The 22,152-nt window shown below is 38.0% G+C and overlaps 3 protein-coding genes across 7 annotated transcripts in view; 1 reads left to right on the top strand and 2 right to left on the bottom strand.

The window, feature by feature from the left end:
- The window catches only part of si:dkey-192l18.9 (F-box/LRR-repeat protein 7), a 32,130-nt gene extending 29,357 nt beyond the window's left edge, over positions 1 to 2,773 (bottom strand). For both annotated transcript variants that reach the window (XM_042714037.1, XM_019098516.2), the window contains exon 1: positions 2,566 to 2,773. In XM_042714037.1, the coding sequence (XP_042569971.1) occupies positions 2,566 to 2,602 (37 nt within the window). In that variant the 5' untranslated portion in view covers positions 2,603 to 2,773. The remainder of the gene's footprint in view (positions 1 to 2,565) is intronic.
- A 6,365-nt stretch (positions 2,774 to 9,138) lies between these two features.
- On the bottom strand, positions 9,139 to 18,373 carry zgc:111976 (uncharacterized protein LOC553663 homolog). Of its 4 annotated transcripts, none has more exons than XM_042714032.1 (17): positions 18,209 to 18,373; positions 17,020 to 17,123; positions 16,322 to 16,397; positions 16,172 to 16,226; positions 15,187 to 15,319; positions 15,084 to 15,112; positions 14,926 to 14,997; positions 14,777 to 14,851; positions 14,616 to 14,692; positions 14,472 to 14,537; positions 12,834 to 12,945; positions 12,447 to 12,571; positions 12,252 to 12,367; positions 11,817 to 12,015; positions 11,598 to 11,702; positions 11,387 to 11,489; positions 9,139 to 9,835 (listed from the first exon to the last, which is right to left on the bottom strand). In XM_042714032.1, the coding sequence occupies exons 1-17, from the start codon at positions 18,228 to 18,230 to the stop codon at positions 9,517 to 9,519; spliced, it is 1,788 nt and encodes a 595-aa protein (XP_042569966.1). In that variant the 5' UTR covers positions 18,231 to 18,373; the 3' UTR covers positions 9,139 to 9,516. The 4 variants fall into 4 exon arrangements, with proteins under 4 accessions (XP_042569966.1, XP_042569965.1, XP_042569969.1 ...); XM_042714031.1 differs by lacking the exon at positions 18,209 to 18,373 and adding an exon at positions 17,677 to 17,859; XM_042714035.1 differs by lacking the exon at positions 18,209 to 18,373 and adding an exon at positions 17,398 to 17,614.
- A 68-nt stretch (positions 18,374 to 18,441) lies between these two features.
- The window catches only part of LOC109049141 (ras-related protein Ral-A), a 3,794-nt gene continuing 83 nt past the window's right edge, over positions 18,442 to 22,152 (top strand). The window contains 6 exon segments of the mRNA XM_042714036.1: positions 18,442 to 18,706; positions 20,370 to 20,614; positions 20,703 to 20,907; positions 21,224 to 21,299; positions 21,301 to 21,400; positions 21,948 to 22,152. The exon segment at positions 21,948 to 22,152 is cut by the window's right edge and continues 83 nt beyond it. Coding sequence (XP_042569970.1) covers positions 20,501 to 20,614; positions 20,703 to 20,907; positions 21,224 to 21,299; positions 21,301 to 21,400; positions 21,948 to 22,070 — 618 coding nt within the window. The 5' untranslated portion in view covers positions 18,442 to 18,706; positions 20,370 to 20,500 and the 3' untranslated portion in view covers positions 22,071 to 22,152.

The raw sequence follows: 22,152 nt of genomic DNA, 5'->3' as shown, positions 1-22,152 counted from the left end.
GTTTAGACGATTAAGCAACATCAACTTCACATTTGTGCTGTTGCACTAAACATGATATTCAGTACAATTGCATTTAAACAGTTAATTTCAAGTAAAAATGTAGCCAGTTTTATTATCTGTTTATCTGCACCTGTTTAGTTCATGGTGGTCCGAAGGAAAAAAATTGCTTAATAATTGCTTCACACTCTTTAAAACCAAATGCCAACATGTTGGATGAACACACATGCGCAGGTGGTCACAGGAGGAGCGTTTGAGGCACATCACTATCAGATACACAATGATCTGTTTCGCCTGAGCACTTATGATCAAATCACCCAGAGCAGATGTTACTGGCAGATGTGAACAAGGCCAGAGAGAGCTGACTGTGAGCAGTTTCACACACCCACGAGTGTTGAGTTTTACTCAGAACTGCATAAAGTACACACATCTGCACAACACCATCATATGGAGCTCAGGACTGTTTGTAAAAATCAGCAGTTACTTCTGGGATCAGAACTGCACAAAAACGTCTGGATTACTGTTACCAAACAAGTTTCCCAAATATTCCTCTTATTTCCCATGTGTCCCATGTGCATTTCCATTCATCTCAATAGCAGCTGCTTATTTGAAACAAACACCCCCTTCTTCTTCTTCTTCTTCTTGTACCGTTTAATGATGGCTGACAAGCCAACTTATGGTGTATTGATAAAACATATCTTTCAATGTCTTAATCAACTTTTTTTTATTTTCCTTGGTAAATAGATTACAATGTAGGAGTACATGCTGAACAGTCTCTGCTTCACTTCAGGGTATACTGTACATAATCCAGTTTGATGTTTCCCTGTTGTGAACAATTAATGATTTAAACAAGGATGTCCTATTCGGAGTCGTGTAATAATTACAGTATATTCTCTCTCTCATATTATTGAGGCATACTCTCTTTACCAGCTTGTTTTTGGATATCGCAGAGGTGTCTGCCCTTTATGTCCCTGCCCAACATATCCTGACACTTTTTATTTATGTGTTCTTTAATTCTTTCCTGAATTTCTGCTTTACTTCAACAGTCATTCCATATTACGAGGCCTTTACTCCATCGTGATATTGGGATGTTTTTAGATTGTCATCTATTTATTTTCATTTCTTCTGTTGTGTTTTCTTCACTGTGTGCTTTGACAAACACCTTGGCTAACATTTCTGCCTTTTACCCTGTATGTAATTTCATTTTTAATAAATATAGCCACCCCTCCACCATTGTCTGTCTACCTCTTCTAATGCCTATATATCCTTGTATCAAAAAAATGAGATTTCAACCAGGCCTCTTGTATACATATAATGCAAGGTTTATGTTCCTTATCTATTACCTTTTTAAATTCTTGCCCATTTGCCATTAAGCTCCTTGCATTCCACTGTAATACTAATAATAGGCTACTGTTAAGAGCCTCCACATGTTGCCTGTGAATCTACTACTTGAGCCTGAAGTTTTTCATTTGCTTGCTCCAGAGTAACTCCCTCAAACTGTAGATGTTTCTCAGCTGCTTTAATCATGCTCTCAGTTCTGCTTTCGGTTTGTGCTCGCAGTTCAAAACAGGCCATGAACTCAACTTTTCCGGCTTTCAAGAAGTCATTTACTCTGTGCTGAGACGACTACGGTTTGGCATTTTTTAATTGATTGGGACTGTTGATCCATTTCCATTTCTCGGTACTGTACCATTTTCTGCTGTTTTACATTTTTACAGAAAAGTCTTGACTCTCTCTCTGTCACCTGCTTTTTTTTTTAAAGCCTTGGTAAGTTTTACTGCATTGATCTGCAATTTATCAAAAATGCATGATGAAAAATCACTGTCCTAAAATCCTTAGCAGAAAGAAGATGACAGTTTAAAATTAGAGGCTAGTTGGAAGAACAATGTTTTGGCTTCAAAAACAGTAAAAGTACTAAACAGTCTCATAATTAAATTGACTTAAATCCAAGACAACTGGCAAAGGAAGGAATACCGTGTTGTGTTGCATCTGTCGCGCGCGGTTCGATCTAGGCTAGTGGGTGTGGTCTGTCTCTTTCCAGGGGTGGTGGGCGTGGTTTAATCTTGCTTGACGCAGATACATTTGCCAGGTAACCCCGCCCCCAAAAACACGAGAAAAGAAAGCACGCAAGCTCTCTTTTCATAACATGCTTCAGTGATTTGTGCTGTTTTACAGCCTTACAGAGACAAGTGCGTCTCGGGATGACTTCGGTGTTGACAGGTAGCCTAGTATTCGTTCTTTTCTTTTTTTTTTAATAACACGTTTTATAGGTGTTAATGAATCACTTGTGTTTCAACTTCATGAATTTAGCTGTGCTTTAATATCCTACACTGTACTTTTGACTATTAGATTTAATGTTTTTTATTAATTTATTTATTTTAACAATGCTGCGCAATCCCCCTCATCTTAGACTTCATCAAAATGTGCTTCATTAACTCATCCAGGGCAGCTCTGTATCTTTATTTCTACAACCAAAAGTCAATGCTAGCTACTAAAAACCACCATTTGCGACACTCCATCTTTAATTTCACAGAGAGTGACGCGTTTTAGTTCTTGGAGATCACATACCTTCACTTCCACACTGTTTGCCATTGTTCGCACCCATCCCGAAGAACACATAGTCTCTCCTCACAGTCACAGTAACCAGTCTAAAGCAGTCCGATTACAAAGTCCTCGAGCAGACGAGACCTAGCTCCATTATAGATGTCTTCAGAGAGCAGAACGTGCGTACCATGAATCCAGCAAAATCCTGGCTGAAGTGGAGAGCAGCTGCGCGGATCTGGACAGAGGAGAAACCCACTGCGACTGCAGGAGGAGGATGGAGGGGCTGGACCAGCTTTAAAGAGACCCGCAGTTTAAAATCCAGCATCCAGCAGCCCCATCTAAACTTTATAATGTTCCGGGTATTAGAAAAACCATATACAAATAACATAATGTATCAGACACTGAAGTGGCACTTGAAAGTGTATGAATCAGGGTTTTGTGAAGTACATTCTTTAAAGAACGTTTTAAGGATTTTTAAGAAGTAAATAAAACTTAAGGAATAAATAGAATGAAACACAATATGTCAACATGGTCTCAAAACATACATGTTTTAGCAATGCTTTAACGTTTATAAATGCAACTTCCAATAAATCTCCATTACACTGCAGCAAAAAAAAAAAAAAAAAAAAAAAACAGTTCATCATGATTTTGGTCTTGTTTTCCAGTGCAAATGTCTAAAGGTTCTTAAATTTAAATGAGAAGTTGATTAAAATTAATTGAGTTCATGCTTAAACAAGAACACATATCTCTCACAGATATCTCTTAGTTTTAAAAAATTAAAAAAAAGATAGATAATTTTATTGGAAAGCTAAATAATACTGAGGAATTATAATAATTCAGCAACGCATGCAACATTTAATGTCATGCATTTAGCTAAATAATACTGAGGAATTATTATTATTATTATTTTTTTTTTTTGCAACGCATGCAACATTTAATGTCATGCATTTAAGACTTGCTGCACAAATTTAAGATCTTTAAAGGCCTCAGACTGTGGAATGGTTGAATTAATAATGGAGTCAATATAATCAAACATATATACGCAAAAAAATAAAGTTTTGCAAAGGAAAAAAAGTTTTGCAATAAAGTATTGAGGAAAAATAATTTTGCTTTTGCAAACAAAAAAAATAAAGAATTGCAAAACATAAAGGCGAAAGCAATGATTTGCAATACATATTTTTCCATGGTTCATATCTACAATTTTATTTGCAACACTGATTTTTGATTTTGCGACGTCAGTCTAGTTTGAGCTTGCGCTGCAGTTTTTCCTGTGGCGCTTCATTTTTCTGCGCGTCTCGCTTTGTTACGCTGTTTTGACGTGGGGGTGGAAGGTCAAGGGCGTGTACATGGGGTGAAGTCACGTCCTTCGGCCCCGAACGCAGCTCACACACATGCGAGTGTTATCGCTCCTTTTATCACTGGAAGTCACGTCATCGTTTATTAACCGAGACGCAGTCGGCCCGGACGCAAAAAAAGTTTTAATTTTCGAGTTGGATCGTTGCTTTATTAACTTTATTAACAAATTGTATATGTGTATTAGCAACGTTTGTGCAGTTAAAGTTCACTCTTTTACTGTTAAAGTTGGCTATTGGACGTTCGAAAAATCTAGGACCGTCTCTAAAGTGACATGCGAAACTACTATACAACGTTCTCTAACGTCAATGCAAAGGAGATATGACTAACAGTATGAAAACAACTGTTAAAACTATAATGCACACCTTTGTATATTTTTTGAATATTATTAAAATAAACTGTAAATCATATGTAAAATAACTTTTCATTACCAAATGACGTAAACACTGCTCAAATGAAAAAATAGCAATATACATATTGATTTACAGTTTATTTGAATAATTATGAAAAATATGAACGGTGTGCATTAGGTTGACACGAAGATGAACACTTTACAGTATGTTTTATGAAAGTGAGTCATTCTGTTCAAATGCTATTGAGCTTTAAATTTGTACATTCGGTAATGAAAAGTAGCAATATTTTACATTGATTTACAGTTTATTTGAATTATTAAAAAAAATATAAAATGTGTGCATTTATAACACCGTAGATGAACAGTTAACAGTATGTTTGCATTTATTCTCCTTAACACACAGTATGTTTTATGAAAAGTGGGTCATTCTGTTCAAATGCTATTGAGCTTCAAATTATGGCATATTTTAAATTTGAGCCCATTCGGTAATGAAAAGTAGCTCAGTTTATTTTAATAATTATCAAAAATATAAAAGGTGTGCATTATAGTTGACACCGAAAGGTGAACAGTTAACAGTTGTTTTTCATGACTGTTAGTCATTCTCCTTTCATGCTATTGACGTTTGTATAGTAGTTTCGCATGTAACTTTAGAGACGGTCCCTAGATTTGCGAATATCGAACGTCCAACGTCAAGCCAACTTTATGCCAGTCACCACACTTTTATAGCATTAAATGTGTATTGTTTCATTTGGTTAACTGCAATTAACAGTGTTTGTTTAAGATCTAACCTGTGGGAGGACGCCAGCGCACAGAATCGTTCTTTGTTCACATTAGTTCAGAGTTACTGCTAAATGTAAAATTATGCCAATTCACTTCATAAACTATAACGTACATCATTAAAGAGGTCTACGACTCAAGTTTTATATCGATCTCGACTTCGTTTTTCATTTACATAACTTCTGGCATAAATTAATAAATGACTGTCATTGTAAGATAAAAAAAAAATGAAGCTCGAAAATTTTGCCACGAGTTTAATGCATAAACAAACCCGCGTGACCATAGCAACCTGAGATTATCAGAGATTGATCAAATATTTTTATCCATCCCACAGTCCGTTGATCGTGTCTTTTTATGTAATATATGTGCATATGGCTTTTATTATTTTTATCATTATATATATATAATATATCCAAGTGGATGCTGCACACTGCTGGTGGTTGAGGAGAGACCCCCCACATGATCGTACAGCGAATTGGGTGTACAACAATAAAACGCTATATAAATGCATCATTCATTTATCATATAGGCTAACCGTATATAATAATGATAATAATATTATATTAAATAGGGCTATATTTTTCTATTTATTGTTATTCTTATTTTCCCCTTTTAATTCGTGTATTGCTTACCTAATTAACGTTCTTTGTTAAATTAGTGTTTTCATTTACAAATGAAACTAGCGAATTATTCATTTATAATTCAGTATTTATTATTATAGGGTTATTGTTAAATTCATCCTCTAAAGTGCACTTTAATGAAAAGTGTAATGAAAAGTAGCAATATTTTTACATATGATTTACAGTTTATTTTAATATTTATCATAAAAGGTGTGCATTATAGTTGGACACCTGGATGACAGTTAACAGTTTTTCATGACTGTTAGTCATTCCCTTGCATGCTATTGACGTTAGAGAAGTGTATAGTAGTTTCGCATGTAACTTTAGAGACGGTCCCTAGATTTGCGAATATCGAACGTCCAACGTATCAAGCCAACTTTATGCCAGTAAAAGATCGAGAGAAATAAACAATAGATGTGCATGGTAACAACTTCTTTAACTTGAGCAACGCTGCTAATACACATATACATTTGTTAATAAAGTTAATAAAACGAAACCATGCATGTTTTAATGCTAGTGAATAAAAGGAAGCGATCCACTCGCATGCATCTGCTCATCATGACAGTACCTGGATCAGTGAGCTGCGTCTCGGGCCGATGACGTCACTTCCAGGGAGGCATGTTGTACACGCCCCTGCCCCTTGACTCCACCCCCACGTCAAAACAGCGCCACAAAGCGAGACGCGCAGAAAAATGAAGCGCACAGGAAAAAATGCAGCGCAAGCTCAAACTAGACTGACGCGCAAAATAAAATCATGTTGCAAATAAAATTGTAGATATGACCATGGAAAAATATGTATTGCAAAATCATTGCTTTCGCGCTGTATCATTTATGTTTTGCAATTCTTTATTTTTGTTTGCAAAAAGCAAAATTATTTTCCTCAATACTTTAATTTTTGTTTGCAAAACTTTATTTTCTCATTAAAAAATTCACTTCTTAGCCTAAATATATTATACCATATTAAAACCAAAAATAAAGACTTAAGACAGAAAACCTGATGAATGCCATTGCATTATTATATGCACTTCGTAGTCGAAGTTTAGTGGACCATGTGAGAACTCAAGGGAAACTGACTTCATGTCCACTAAAATCTGACGGAAATACGTTGCCAAAATGATGGAGAAGAGTAAAATCAGTTCTGCTATAATCCAATTGACGCTGCAATGCAGATGCATTTATGAACACATTTGCCACTAAAAGATTTGGATTAATATAAACTTAATTGAACATTGCTGCATTTCAGAATTATGTGATACTCGAGGGGCCTTTAATAAAATAATATATTAATATCAGTGGCAGGACAAACTAGTCTGCACCTTACCGTGTGTCTATAGTTAGGCTTCTTGTGAAGAATAAAGCCATTTGGGACTATTAAAGGAAACCTTTTAGTCTGAACAAAACAGGACTCATACACAAGGGTATTTTAGTCTAGGAATTACTTCTCCCATCAATTAGTAAATGCCTGTGACCTTTGTGTTGTAGCGACAATACAGAGTTCCTCATCGTTTGCAAGTGCTGTGTTTTTGCGCTGGTGGACATGCATTGTTTTAGAAGTCAAAATCTCTCTCTTTATCAAATTCTTATATGACAAAAGTTAAACAGACTCCTGCCAAAGATCTTACAACTTCATGTTCGGACCACACATTTTTATAGAGGTCTTTCTAAATAGCAGTGGCTGTTGTTAATTCTGTATGCATTTATTATCCATCTGTCAAACACAGATCTGAGCAGTCTGTAAAACATAACGAGTTGCACAAAAGTTATTTTACTTGGAACTGAGTTTGAGAAAACTTTTAGCATCTACTTTTGACTGGTCTGTGTGGCTTGCATGGTACCAATCAGCGGTCTGGACTGAGGTCAAATGCCAAGCCAGAGAAAGCCTTTACAGCCAAACGATCTGCAACCCGAGAACGCTATCTACTTCCTGTCTGTGGGGCTGTACTGATGCAGGCTGGCACACACACACACACAGATGTGATAGCAAAACAACAGGAAAAAAAACCTTGAGCCAGCTGTGGTTCAGATGTGGCTTTGTAAATGGCTGTTAAACCTGAGATTTGGAGAGAACTTTGAAGGTCAGACATTAAAATCTGAGGTTTTAGTCATATTCAACATTTCTTCCTTTTGTAGGATGGGTTGCAAATCATTAAAGCCAAAAAAAAAAAATAAAAAATAAAGGCATTTTGAGGAGGCATTTGCCCAGGAGCAGAAGGTCAAGTTCACGCTCCAGAGTCTCCGAAGGTAGCATTAGTAGTAATGTGTTTGTTGTTATACTGCTGAAACTTTAATCAATAGCCATAAACCCTCTTAACAGCAGTGTCAGGTCTTAAAAAACGACCTCCTGTGATGTCAGGGTGTCTCAGTCATGACACACTTCTCTACCAGTGTTGGGGTTAACACATTATTATTCAGTATTCCTCAAAATGAATAAAAACAGAAATGCAAAACCTGGCACAAACCTGCAATAATTCAATGCATAACACAAAGATGAGAAAAAGTAACACAAAAGTAACATAACACTAATTTAATTAAAAAGTAACACGATCAGATACTTTTTAAGGAAGTAATGCAATATTGCAATGCATTTCTTTTAAAAGTATCGCACCCCAACACTGTTCACTATGAAATATTAGGTGAAAAACAGATGTCTGAACACACAGTACTCATAAAAGATTATGCAAAAAGTACCTGGATGAGGGTTGCATACAATGGACACTTTTTTATGGATTTGTGCATGTCCTTGAAGCAACACAACACTCTTCTAAGTTTCATTTATGACAGACAGTATTGTCATAGCTGTTTTGAAGTACTTTATTACAGCCAAACAGTTCCGTATCCAGATGTATTGACATCAGAGTAACACAGCTGTCACACTGTATTAAAGCACTGAGTTACTGTATGCAATGCTTTTAACAGAACTTCACTACTATCATCTTCTGTGACCACGTCTGACGGGAGTTTGTCTCTGACATGCATTACTCCATATTCATGTTAATAAAGAAAAAAAATGTCCACTTTTTGTTCTGAAATGTCCAGAGAGAAGGGTACGTATTATTTTAGTAGTGTGCTTGTATTAACTGCACTTGCTTGCTCTGCATGTGCTTCACATTATCATGTGGAAAATGTTCCTTGAAGCTAAATGTATTCACGGGCCTTTTAAAAATATTCTTAATTAAAAATGGCACTTGGTTGGATGTTTTATTTTATACAGTTACTTGAATTAATTTTTAAGTGTGGCTTAAGAAATTGCAATAATATTCCCTGACCACAAAGTACAAGCAGACTTAAGTGACAGTGAAAAGTGACAGTGAAAGTGACGTGACATTCAGCCAAGTATGGTGATACTCAGGAATTTAACCCATCCGTAGTGCACAGAGCAGTGAAAAAAACAAAAACACAAACAAAATCAACACACAACCAAAGATTTATAAATGATTCTCACTACATATTTGCAAAGATTTATACTACTAAAAGATTATTTATAAATGATTCTCACTACATATTTGGGAAGATGGTTGGCACTTGTTGCATTTTCCAAAATGCAATTCAATAAATTGCACCAACTGGCAAGTAGCACAGTTTTATACTCGCAAAAGATGATTTTTATGCATTTGGTGGAGTGTTAATTTCAGACCCTGGCAGAAATGAAATCATGAAGTGTTTTTTCTCTCTGGAATGAATGCATAATATGACCAGGAACAGCTCTGATTTCTTGTAGTCAGACCTGCATTAATGAGATCGAACAGCTTTCAATAAGCTTTTACGATAACACACCTTTATTTAAGATTTATTTTTTATTTAATGATTTTAAGATTTGTCTAAAATAGTGTAAGAAATCTCTTTAAATTCTCTGTAGTAAAATCTCTCCTCGCACTACAGAAGCTCTGCTGGAAGTCCACTGGTCACCCAGCGTGAATACACACCCAGAGAAGCACAGGGGGAACGGTTAGCAATAGCATCTGTATTAGCATTATCAGGCTCTGGGGCAGCAACAGACATAACAGAGCAGCCTGGAGGAGAGGTCACGCTCTCATCCTCGACGGCCTCACGGGAGACGGACGGATGGACGGCACTGATGACGTCGCTCTCCATCGCAGCAGAGGACTCTGGGTCAGCTGCAGGCTCGGGAGGAGTCGTCCGGCCGGACACTTTCCTGCGTATGGCCCTCATCGTGATGGGGATGGACATGCATTGAACACACAAGAACGGTGAGTGAAGATTCAAGGACAGAGGGAGTTTCCAGAGCACAAGCAGCATCCTGGGACAAGGCTCGCTTTGAATCGTTCACATTTTCTGGGCAAAAAACTGCTTTAAACATAAAATCTGAAAGCACTACACGCTTAACAGGAAGGTGAAAGCACAATGTTAGTAAACATGGAAGGTCTGGACTCTACGAATAAGAGGGTGTTTAAATTCTATGGAAATCTGCAGAGCCTTCAGAGGATTCTGTCGGTCCAGAACCTCACTTTTGCTTTAAACTGATTAGTTCTGCCATAACATTCTGAAATCAGGTTGTTCATCTTCATGGTCTTTCAACCCCATGGCTTTCGTTCATCTCTGAAGCACAAATGAAGATATTTTGAATGAAACCCGAGAGATTTCTGTCCTTCGCATGTCAAGCACATGTGACCCTGCAGCACAAAAGCAGTCTTGAGTCTCTGGGGTATATTTGTAGCAATAGCCAAAAATACATTGTATGGGTCAAAATTATAGATTTTTTTTAATGCCAAAAATCATTATGATATTAAGTAAAGATCATGTTCCATGAAGATATTTTGTACATTTCCTACCGTAAATATCAAAACTTAATTTTTGATTAGTAATATGCATTGCTAAGATCTTCATTTGAACAACTTTAAAGGAGATTTTCTCAATATTTAGATTTTTTTGCTCCCTCAGATTCCATATTTTCAAATAGTTGTATCTCAGACAAATATTGTCCTCCTAACAAACCATACATCAATGGAGAGCTATTCAGCTTTCAGATATAAAATATAAAATCTGACTGGTTTTGTGCTCCAGGTTCACATATACATTTGAGCTTTTGTTGACCATATCTTATATGCTCTATGCAGGACTTGACATTGTGACCGTTTTGCACACATACTCCCCAAAAATAAAATCCTTTACCAAAATAAAAATATATTTTGGAGCATTTGTGCGAGTGCAAATAATTGTTGTGGAGCGACCCGTTTTCATTTTTTCTACAAAACGTTCGCTAATCACTGCACAGTACGCAGCGGTTTTAATTACAGCCGATCTCTGCACCAGATTTGCACAAACTGCATAGCAATCATTTTCCAAAATGTCATTTGTGTGGAAATATTACGCAGTCTGTGAGCGGCTGTTTAAAGAGTCCAGAGACGATGAAGACTGATGCAAAGAGCAGAAGATCCTGAATATTGAACTGGGGGTGAAGGGTTTATATGAATGTATCTCTAAGTATCTTTCTGCTTTCAGCAAATAATACATTGTCTTTTCTTTGCTTCTCGCCTCTGTATAATGCATTACTAGTGTTTATATGCACATCTGCTTTGTTTACAGCAGTAACATTTATGAGCTTGTGCAAAGTTTTGCGTGAGGAAGGGGATTTTTCTAACAGATGCCAATATTCAGTTCTGCATGAACTAAGCCTTTAAGTGTCGAGTCTGTTATGGATATGATTAACAAAACAGTTTGCATATGAAAAATGGCATCATTATTAGCGAGCATGTGCAATAGTGATGCAAAATGTTGGACTCACCGCATAAGGACTCTAGATACATAGTCGTCCAATTTATGATCCACAAAATCAGGCATCATTAGTCTGCAGCTCATCTGATGAGAATCCACCACCGTCACCTGAACTAACACACAGAGAGAGAGAGAAAACATTTCAGATGGATGTATTTGCTTAGTAGTGAATATATAGTACAGTGAATCTAATTTTTAATGTAGTATGTGATGGTGCTTACGAACAGCCAGGTGGTTGTTATCATCAAGGCTGAATGTAACAGAAAGGCAGTGGTCTGATTCTGGACGGATCTCACATCTCAGGTCACACAGTAAGCCAGCATCTACAGTTTATGAGTAAAGAGGAGGCAAAAACTCTATCTTAAGTTACGACAAATGAGTCTGAGCAGGCCAGGAGAACGTGCTGCCAGCTGAATGCAGGAATGAGCTGTATTAATGACCTATGAGCTGGTTGTGGCCACTGAAGCAGCTTGCCAGCAGGACGTTGATGGCAGACTGATGGCGAAGGAGATCCAGTAAAGCAGGGACGTGGCCGGGGTGTGTGAAGGGGACCGTGTGAACTAAAACTCCTTTCCAGGACTCTCGGCCCCAAACGGCTCCAGGGAACACATAACTGTGGTACTCAGACGCAGGCAATGGCTGTAAAACATTAAAGACGCTAACCAAGTTAAATAAGAGCAAATCAATGAACGTCTGCTTCTGCTGTCCCAAAACAAACAACATCTAGCAGCACAGAACGACAAGTACAGTTCAATGCAAATATTGTAGCGTAGCCGGTAGTGAACCAAGCAAACAAACGTTCTGAGTATCCCGTGATCTCTCGGTGCAGTATTTATATGATGTAAAGTGTATAGTGGCTTGGGTTGCAAACAGACCACAACAAACTGAACCCCATCTGTCCAGGAGATCTCGGAGCTCAGCGCTTTGCTGGTCTTCATGAGAAGTTGAGGTAGAGGCTCCACCTGCTGGGGTTTCTCAGCTATAACTCCATCTGAGTAATGTTTGGAGACCGGTTACTCGGCGTTGGTACATGATATGGTCTCAAAGTAGTGTCTCAATGTGTGGTGCACCTGTGATTCTGCCCATTTTCTCTATGAAGGGAGTGAGCATGGGCAGCGGTGGCTGTAGTTTGAGAAGAAAGGTGGCGGGGAGTAATTCTGAGCAGGATTCAGAGAGCGGCTGAAACACTGGAAGCCTAGAGCACACACAAATAAAGATTTCATCTTGACTGATATATTAAGAGTCAGAAAATCAATATTGCACCATTCATTCTTCTCTCTAGAGCTAGACTAGAGTTAAAAGGAATTGGGAAGAGCCTTTGTTCTGGGCACAAGTATGTCTCACTTCCTTGTCTGTGCTTGAACCTGCAACCTTTGTGTCAGTGACACCGATCCGCAACCGTCAGGAGATCATCACACTTTGTGAAGACAGCCGGTGTGAAACACTGCACTACTCACCCAGAAGAGTCGACCTGAGGTGGAGAAGAGATCAGAGACTCCGTCTGCAGCCTGTGTGAGGCGCCACTGCTCCCTACAGTTACCAGAGCAGTCTGGCCAACACTACCCTCACCTACATACAATAACAGAATTAACTTGAAGAAATAAACATTGGAAATAAAATGTCTAAAATAAAGAAAAAAAATCAACTTTTCTCATTTTGATTTAGTTTAACTTAATGTACTAAAATTAAATAAAACTGGAATTAATAAAAACTAATATATATATATATATATATATATATATATATATATATATATATATAGATATATATATATATATATATATATATATATATAAATGCTAATAAAGAAAACACAAAATTATTAAAACTAACTGATTTAAAAAGAAAACAGAAAATCTAAAAACAGATTAAAAAAAAAAAAAGAAAGAAAAAAAAGCTATAATAGTAACTCAGTGATTCTATAATAAAACAACTGATTCTGATGCTACTGGGTATTTTACAGTTATCTGAGAGGACTGATTAGAATGGTTGTTTACAAAAATTTAAACTAAAACCATTAAAAAAAAGTTTTGGTTATTTGAACTAATATTATATATATATTTTATATATATATATAGTATATATATATATATAACCTATATATATTATATATATATATATAACAATATATAAAAAAATATAAAAGATTAAAAAAAAAAAAAAAAAAAACTTACATTTAACACAAATTAGAACTGCTGCCTTGGCAACTATCAAAAATCACACGGCTACTAAAATTGCTAAAATTGAAGAAAGAAGAAAAAAAAAAATCTTAAAACTAATAAATGACAAAATGTACAAAAAGTTACTAAAACTAAAAACCTGAAAAAAAAAAAAATGGAAAACAACATTAAAGAAACCTTACAAAGCCAATTCAAAAGCCCTATAATAATATATAGCTACTAAAATAACACTGTATTAGAAGTTATGTGCAGAGTTACTGTTAGGGATGCGCCGATCCGATATTCAAATCGGGTATCAGCTCCGATACTGCCATTTTTCTCGGATCGGGAATCGGTCAGAGAGGGCCGATCCAAATCAGAGTTTTTTTTTTTTTTACATTTTTTTTTTAAGTTTGTGTGAATTATTCTGTGTTACTTCTGAAGCCATACAAAAGCTTAATGCAGCGGTTCTCAATTCCAGTCCTCGCGCACCCTGCTCTGCACATTTTGTACGTTTCTCTTATGGCTTCAGACGTTTGTTCTATTCGAACATAAGTGCCCTGCGAAGAGCACATCACAGGATATTCCTCCATGATTCCAGCGAAGCGAACGTAGGCTATATGTTCCACTCAAAGTGCATTGGAGTGTGCGAGACGTGAATTTAAATTGTATTTACTTACAGAGGTATATGATGTCACACTATATTCTGCGCAGCGGATGCACACATTGTAAACGCTTCGTGCTGCACTGTATTTGTTTTGTCCTATCGTATCGAACATATGTTGTTGCCTTATTAAAAAATATGCTATACATTTAAAATTAATGTATTTTAAATTTTAATAGTATATACTTCTATAATACCAAACCCTAGGTATCAGAATCGGTATCGGAGGCAAAAAAGGCGGATCGGAGCATCCCTAGTTACTGTTTTAATACCTGTACTTGACGACCCGCTGAGAACATCTAATGGACTAATGTAGTACTCTATTGTCATCGGGGTTCCTGTGAGGAAGGAGACGTGAAAAGAGTTTAATATTTCACACGAAACGCACTGATCCGACACAGTTTTCTCTTGCGTACCCTCTTTTCCTGGCTGGACGTTCCCAATCCTGCCGTTCATGATGAGGTCAACGTGTAGGTCACTTTCTCTCAAACACCTAGAGGAGACCGTGCTCACTGCATTATATGATAACAGACTTCATCCTGAGAAACTGTGCGGTGTTAGTGCTAGGTGTCCACACCTTGGTAAATGGGATATTTTGAAGAGATCTGTTTCCAGGTGCCGGAGACAGGTGTAGATTTTAATCTTGACATCACTGCCAGAGCACTTTTATTATTAGAGAAATATACAAGTAGTTTAAATTGTTACCTAAAAACCAGAAAGCAATACCTGTCTCCCGAGATGATGTAAAAAGAGGCGAGATCATCCAACTTTAGAGAGAACTCTTGAAATTTCTTCATCCTGTGGAAATATGATAAGCGTTTTTACCCCAACTCCAATACATTTCAATGCATTGTTCTCTTGAAATAAAGAGCGTTTTGATTCACCTCAACAACTGAAGGAGTGATGGGCTGGACTACGAACAAAGCCAAACCACGTTAAAGCATTTCATAAAATCTTTTGCACGACATTATAAGTGTGTCGTCTCACCACGGGAGCTTCGCCGTGATGGGCCACCCTCACATCTTCCACTCCTCCCCCCCGCAGCAGCACCACCTCCATGTAAAACAGGTCTGCTGTCAGGTAACACACCGTCTCCGTGGGGCTCATGTGTGACCCCAATCTACAAAAACCAGGAGTCTGTCAGCTTAAATGATGAGAGCCAGCCGCACAGAGAGTTTGAAGGAAGTAACCGCAGACTGCAATTAAATACAGAACTCATCCAAGGTTTTACAATGTTGGCAAAGTAACAGAGATAGTCAATACATAGTCTGAAAAAAGAAAAAAAAAAAAAGAAAAATACAGAAACTTAATTTGAACAATCAACTCAGCACAGAGTAAAGGTGTAATTTCTGTGTCTCTGGAGGCAACATGTGGAATTGCATAAATAATGACTGTTTTCAAACAGGTTTCCCAGAATAATCCCCACTTCTGTTGGCTCAGAGATACAGTTATACTGCCTCAAACTCAAGCTATGCAGCCTAAAGTTACAATGTAAGTGAATTAGCAACATACCTTATCTTCGGTATTGTGACGTACATCCAAGTGTTTTTTTTTTTTTTTTTAATGCTGTGACAGCTTTTTTTTTTTTTTGAGATTTTTTTTTTTTTTTTTTTTTAAATAATATCAGATTTTTTTTAAATCCATTTTTATAAAATTATATTTGGTTTAACATTGTATGGTGAGGACTCGGTTCAATCTATCAGTTGTTGGATATTTATGATGATTTAAAAAACATAATACTAATAATAATAATAATAATAATAATAATAATAATAATTAATAATGCATGGATGAATCGTTCGTAAAACAACGTGCATTTAGAAAATAGATGCATTTCCATTTCCTGAGGACTGTAAGAAAGCAATATATTCCCTGCTGATCATCTAATATTAATGCATTAAAAAAATACATTTGTATATATATTGAATGTTGCAATCTGAGTGCAATATCTATATGAAGGAAAAGTTCAAACCCTCTTTGTTTGGCAATCATCTCTAGTCTGGACACCATTGCTGTCAAGGAGCACACTACAGACAAAACACACAAACCACCAAGAAATATAAGAGAAAGAGAAAGACATTTTTATTAACAGATTTAGGGTTTAATTCAAAGACATCCTCACCGTTGAGCGCCTCGTTGATCTTCTGAAGACATTTTGCGATTGGCTCGCAAACTCTGCTGTCTCCTTTTGTTTTTTCCTATAAAGAAACACACTCCTCACCTGCTTGTTTCACCACAGCAAAACTGAGAAACGTTGAAAAGCCCAGAGCAAAAACTATAACCCCAAGCATATCCTACAGTGACTCTCCAACCAACACACACACCGTTACGCATCTTACAGCTGCTCAGAGAAACTCTGGTGTTTCTGGAGAGCGACCTGCCGATTGCATATTACTCTGGCACTGATTTATGCAATCCGCAGCAGTCTTAAACTCCACATCTGGATTAGATTTGGAAGGTTGTGCACGCACATAATGGCAAGCATCCGAGGCTGATGTCTGCGAGAGCTAAGTTTGGACTCTAACACACAATAGCTGACCCAGTCTGGACCTCTTTCACCCACACATGCACATCTGATGTGAAATATCAATTCAAGTACTATAAACGATGTCTGTCCTCATTCACTCGTCCTCGTGTCGAACCGGTATGACTCTTTCTTTCGTGAAAAACAAAGAGATCTTTTGAAGAATGTCAGAGCTGCTGGATTGATCTCGTGGCTGAAAAGAGCAGCTCTGACATTGTAAATATCTCCTTTTCTGTTCAACGCAACACAGCATTCTCATCTTTGGAAACACTATTTCTCAAAGTGAGTTTTCTTACCAAGCATCTCCGGACCAGCTGAAGGGTCTCGCTCCAAGATTTATCCGCATACTTGGACTTCAAGTCAGTCATTAGAGTCTTGGTCTTCTTCGTACTGACAGGACCTGCGGAGCCCACAGACCAGCTGTAAACATCTTAACACTTCATTTTTTTGCTCCCTTGTTTGTTTTGAGAATTATTGTTGTATCCATTCCACACACTTCTTTAAATGTAAGTGAAGGCGCGGTCTTTTGTAATGAACGTGCGTAACTTCCGGTGTCGTCATTTATTCTACCTGTACACATATTACCTGCTCGATACTGCAAACTGGTATCTTTGTAGCATATTATTTTAATTTATTATCATAATCGCACTGGTTTGTAGCACAAATAGTTGTACCGTTCACTGCGCTTTCACAGGAAAAGGTGAACTTCCGCGTTGTTGCCCAATATTGTGGACTTCTGCTAAAAACAAACTAGCCTAGCTGCGTGTGTGGGCTTCCGCTAGTGTTTAAACGGTTTTTGGGAACTTGTCGGCTGAAAATCAGCAAGGCAAGACTGCTGGGCGACACATAAACTAGATTAGCTACACTAACTATGACTAACAAAGCATCTGAAGCTGGGTTAAGATTACTATTATTATGTAGTCTGCACGAATATGAGATTTGTTTTTTAATACCGCCTTCGCTCTTGGCCTCCATTGTGAACACTTGTTAATTACTTTGTAGACCGCTGCTCGAGAGATTTGTCTCCAGATTAATAATAACACATAACTTCGAGATTATAAGTATATCAACACGAGCAGCCAGACTTCTTAAAGACTTTCCTCCTCGAGCTGCTAATTAGTTTCCCGCGTCACTCTAATGAGGGGGAGGGGGAGGGGGATCGATCTCCTGCGCATGCGCAGACAGCCGCCGTGGAAAACCGAAGCGGATCCACGTGACCCGCCTGTCGGGATCATCAGCAGCGCTACACGACCGTGAGCGCAGACCGCTGCCGCACCAGAGATCACGGCGACCGGTTTCACTCGCGGACGTGAGCACTCAGCGCGCGATCAGTCGGGGATTGTCGGCCTGAAAATCAGCAAGGCAAGACTGCTGGGCGACACATAAACTAGATTAGCTACACTAACTATGACTAACAAAGCATCTGAAGCTGGGTTAAGATTATTATTATTATGTAGTCTGCACGAATATGAGAATTGTTTTTACCGCCTTCGCTCTTGGCCTCCATTGTGAACACTTGTTAATTACTTTGTAGACCGCTGCTCGAGAGATTTGTCTCCAGATTAATAATAACACATAACTTCGAGATTATAAGTATATCAACACGAGCAGCCAGACTTCTTAAAGACTTTCCCTCCTCGAGCTGCTAATTAGTTTCCCGCGTCACTCTAATGAGGGGGAGGGGGGAGGGGGAGGGGGATCGATCTCCTGCGCATGCGCAGACAGCCGCCGTGGAAAACCGAAGCGGATCCACGTGACCCGCCTGTCGGGATCATCAGCAGCGCTACACGCCCGTGAGCGCAGACCGCTGCCGCACCAGAGATCACGGCGACCGGCTTCACTCGCGGAAACGGAGCACACAGCGCGCGATCAGTCCGGACCTGATGACGGTGCTCGGGATGTGGAGGCTGCAGTGACGGGAGAGACTCCTTCCCAGGAGTCCTTGTGTCTGGATTACCTTCAGCTGAGCGAGCAGACACAAAGGTAAGATCCAGCACTGCTGCCGAGGCTCATATGTGACCAGTCGTTATGAACACTGTGGATGTAATATTAAATCTGAGTGCTGCTGATAGAGGAAAGCTAATGTGTGTGTGCGCGCGCATAAATGACCCTTTCAGAAAGTACTGATACCATAGTAACAGAGGCTCATACCGTGGCACTGAATTATTCCCACTGAATGATCATTAATATACATATTCACAATAACCATTGGATTGCTAAGTCCCTCTCCCTAAAAAAATAAATAAAACATGAACCATGACTAGTGAGGTAATATTATATATCATATCATATCTGTCTCGTCATTATGTGTGTACTGTACAGGAGCCTGCAGACTGTGAGTGTCTGAATGTGAAAGCTGCTGTTGGGTTCGGCAGACCAGCCCTGGCCTCTCTGTCTGCACACACACACACACACACATAATACACTCTGATGTACTAATGCACACACACACACTGGTATTGTAACACATGTGTGAGCTTCAGTTGGGTGTCATGTCTTCGATCCTGTGCTTCCTGAACTTTAACACACGTCGGATGCATCTGAGGATGAAGTGTGGTCTGTAACCTGAGCACTCTGTTTTGAGAGATGTATGTTTTCTTGTCAGCCGTCGGTCTCTTGTAACCCCACCCAGACCAGTGCTACCTAATATTATTTATACACTATTATAGCATTTATTGATATTTTGAATTAGCTTTTATTGTTTATATATTCAGTATTTATTTCATTTTAGTGTAAGTTTTAGTCGTTTTGTTATGTGCTTGTTTTTTTTTCGTCAATATTTATATTGCATACTATAGAAAAATCAATATTTCTGTTTCATAATATTAGTACTTCAACTTGTTTTGAGTTAGTTGCCAAGGCAACATTTCTAATTTTCATCGTCATTTTAGTTTAAGTTTTAGTAATTTTGTTATGTGTTTTTGTTATTTTTATGAATTTTTTATACTCCTATTTGTTTATATTATTATATACTATTATATAATGTATTACCATATTTAAATTATTATTTTTAATAAAAAATAAGATTTCAATTTCTTATATATCAGTTTTAGTATTTAGTACTTCAACTCGAACTTATTTTATTTAGATAACATTTCTAATTTTCATTTTAGTTGAAGTTTGAGTAATTTTATGCTATTTTGACTTTCATTTTTTTATATTTCTATTTTTTATATTATGAACATTTTTATTTTTTGCTTATTTCAGTTTTAGTAATAAGTACTTCAACTTATAATTTTAAGTTTGATTTTAGTTTAACTTTGAGTAATTTAGTGGTGTGCTATTGTCATTTTTATAATTTTTTTGATATTTACATTTTTTTTATATTATAGAAAAATAATATTTCTATATATTACATTTCAGTTTTAATAATATAAGCACTTCAGCCAAGGCAACTTTTCTCATTTTTATTTCTCATTTTAGTTTTTTACCAAATATTGCTTTATTTCAATTAGCAAAATCAGTATTTAATAGTTTGTTAATTAACAATAACAGATAAAAAAAAAAGTACATACGGAAGTAGTTTTAGGTGAAAGGTAGTCATAGCTTTACAGAATGATATTTAAACGATTATAGAATATTATGTGAACTAATATACTCAGTTATTACAGAATGGAATGTGCACTTTTTTCTTCATCTGGTCCAGGTGGACGCGGGCGGTACATGATCTTCTCCGGAACGAAGTCCCACCCTGACCCCTGACCCCAGTGACCTTCAGCATCTTCACAGCCTCCTTGACCCGGCTCCTCTCAGTCCTGCCCCTCAGCATCCGTTGCCATGGCAACAGCCAAGCCCAAAGGGCAGAACTCGCTGGCCCTGCACAAGGTGATCATGGTTGGGAGCGGCGGAGTGGGAAAGTCCGCTTTAACTTTGCAGTTCATGTACGATGAGGTGAGGATGCCTTCCACACGTGACCGCAGTGATCGCGCCCCACAGAAATCATCAACATGTAAACACTGTACACGTCTCCCACCTTCAGTTTGTGGAAGACTACGAGCCCACGAAAGCTGACAGCTACAGGAAGAAGGTGGTCCTGGACGGCGAGGAGGTGCAGATAGATATCCTGGACACAGCCGGTCAGGAGGACTATGCGGCCATCCGGGATAACTACTTCCGCAGCGGCGAGGGCTTCCTCTGCGTCTTCTCCATCACCGAACTAGAGTCTTTTGCAGCGACGGCTTATTTAAAACACCATCAATTAACTATTGATTTTAAACTTAAACTGGTGCTCTTTAATTGATGATCTTGTTTATGGCCTGATCTTTTTTGTCTGATTGTATTAGGGTCGGGCCACAGTGGTCGATTATGGTAGTTCTCCATCGAGTGACTAGTCTACTAGTTTTTTTTTTTTTTTTTGGTAATGGTTCTTTAATTAATTTAAAAACAAGAACGTGTAAACCCCAAACACATTATTTTGGCAAAGGCATTCTTATTTATTTGATTGCTTTTGTAAATATTGAGTTGTAGGTGCTACGTAAGCACTTAACGCTACTCTCTCGCTCAGAGAGCAGATTCTGCGGGTGAAGGAAGACGAGAACGTCCCCTTCCTGCTGGTGGGGAACAAGTCTGATCTGGAGCAGGAGACAGGTGAGCGCCGACGAGGCCAAAGCCAGAGCGGATCAGTGGGGCGTGTGCTACGTGGAGACGTCTGCTAAAACACGCGCCAACGTAGACAAGGTCAGTGCTACAAAACCAGATGCGTAATCCTGAAAGTGATAGTTTACTAGTTTATAGGGAGGCAGTTACTGTGTGAATGCTATTGAAACTATATCCTGTACGCTCACAAGTGATATTACTGATGCATTCTTAACCTACTTTTCAGGCTAGAATTATACATTTAAAACAATTTATTATTAAAGGAATAGTTCACCCAAAAATGAGTTGCATGCTGAAAATGCATTCATCTTCAGTTCATCTGAGATCAGGATGAGTTTGTTTCTTCATCAGATCTGTATCTGCATCAGTGTCTCAGCAATGGATGCTCTGCAGTGAATGGGTGCCGTCAGAATGAGAGTCCAAACAGCTGATAAAAACATCACAATAATCCACAAGTAATCCAGTCCATCAGTTCACATCTGGAGAAGACCAAAGATGAATTTCTCTCATTCTGACGGCACCCATTCACAAAATGGGTTGTAAAGAGTCTTTCATATTGACTTCAAATTCTTTCTTTTTTTAATTAAAGTGATACATTTTCCAAGATGGTGTACCGTCTTGATTGCAGGTTTTCTTTGACCTCATGAGGGAAATTCGTGCTAGGAAGATGGAGGACAGCAAGGAAAAGAACGGAAAGAAGAAGAGTAAAAGTCTGGCCAAACGAATCCGCGAAAGATGCTGCATTTTATAGTGTCTGCGATCATTTACTCTCCTCCTTCTGCATATGTACCTGTACGTTCTATAGTTTTGCCAACTAATCCTCACCTGCGATG

Source organism: Cyprinus carpio, chromosome A24 (genome assembly GCF_018340385.1).
Source record: "Cyprinus carpio isolate SPL01 chromosome A24, ASM1834038v1, whole genome shotgun sequence".
NCBI classification, from domain to species: domain Eukaryota; kingdom Metazoa; phylum Chordata; class Actinopteri; order Cypriniformes; family Cyprinidae; genus Cyprinus; species Cyprinus carpio.
Note: the sequence above shows the minus strand (reverse complement) of the source record. Positions and strands in the feature narration are given on the sequence as shown.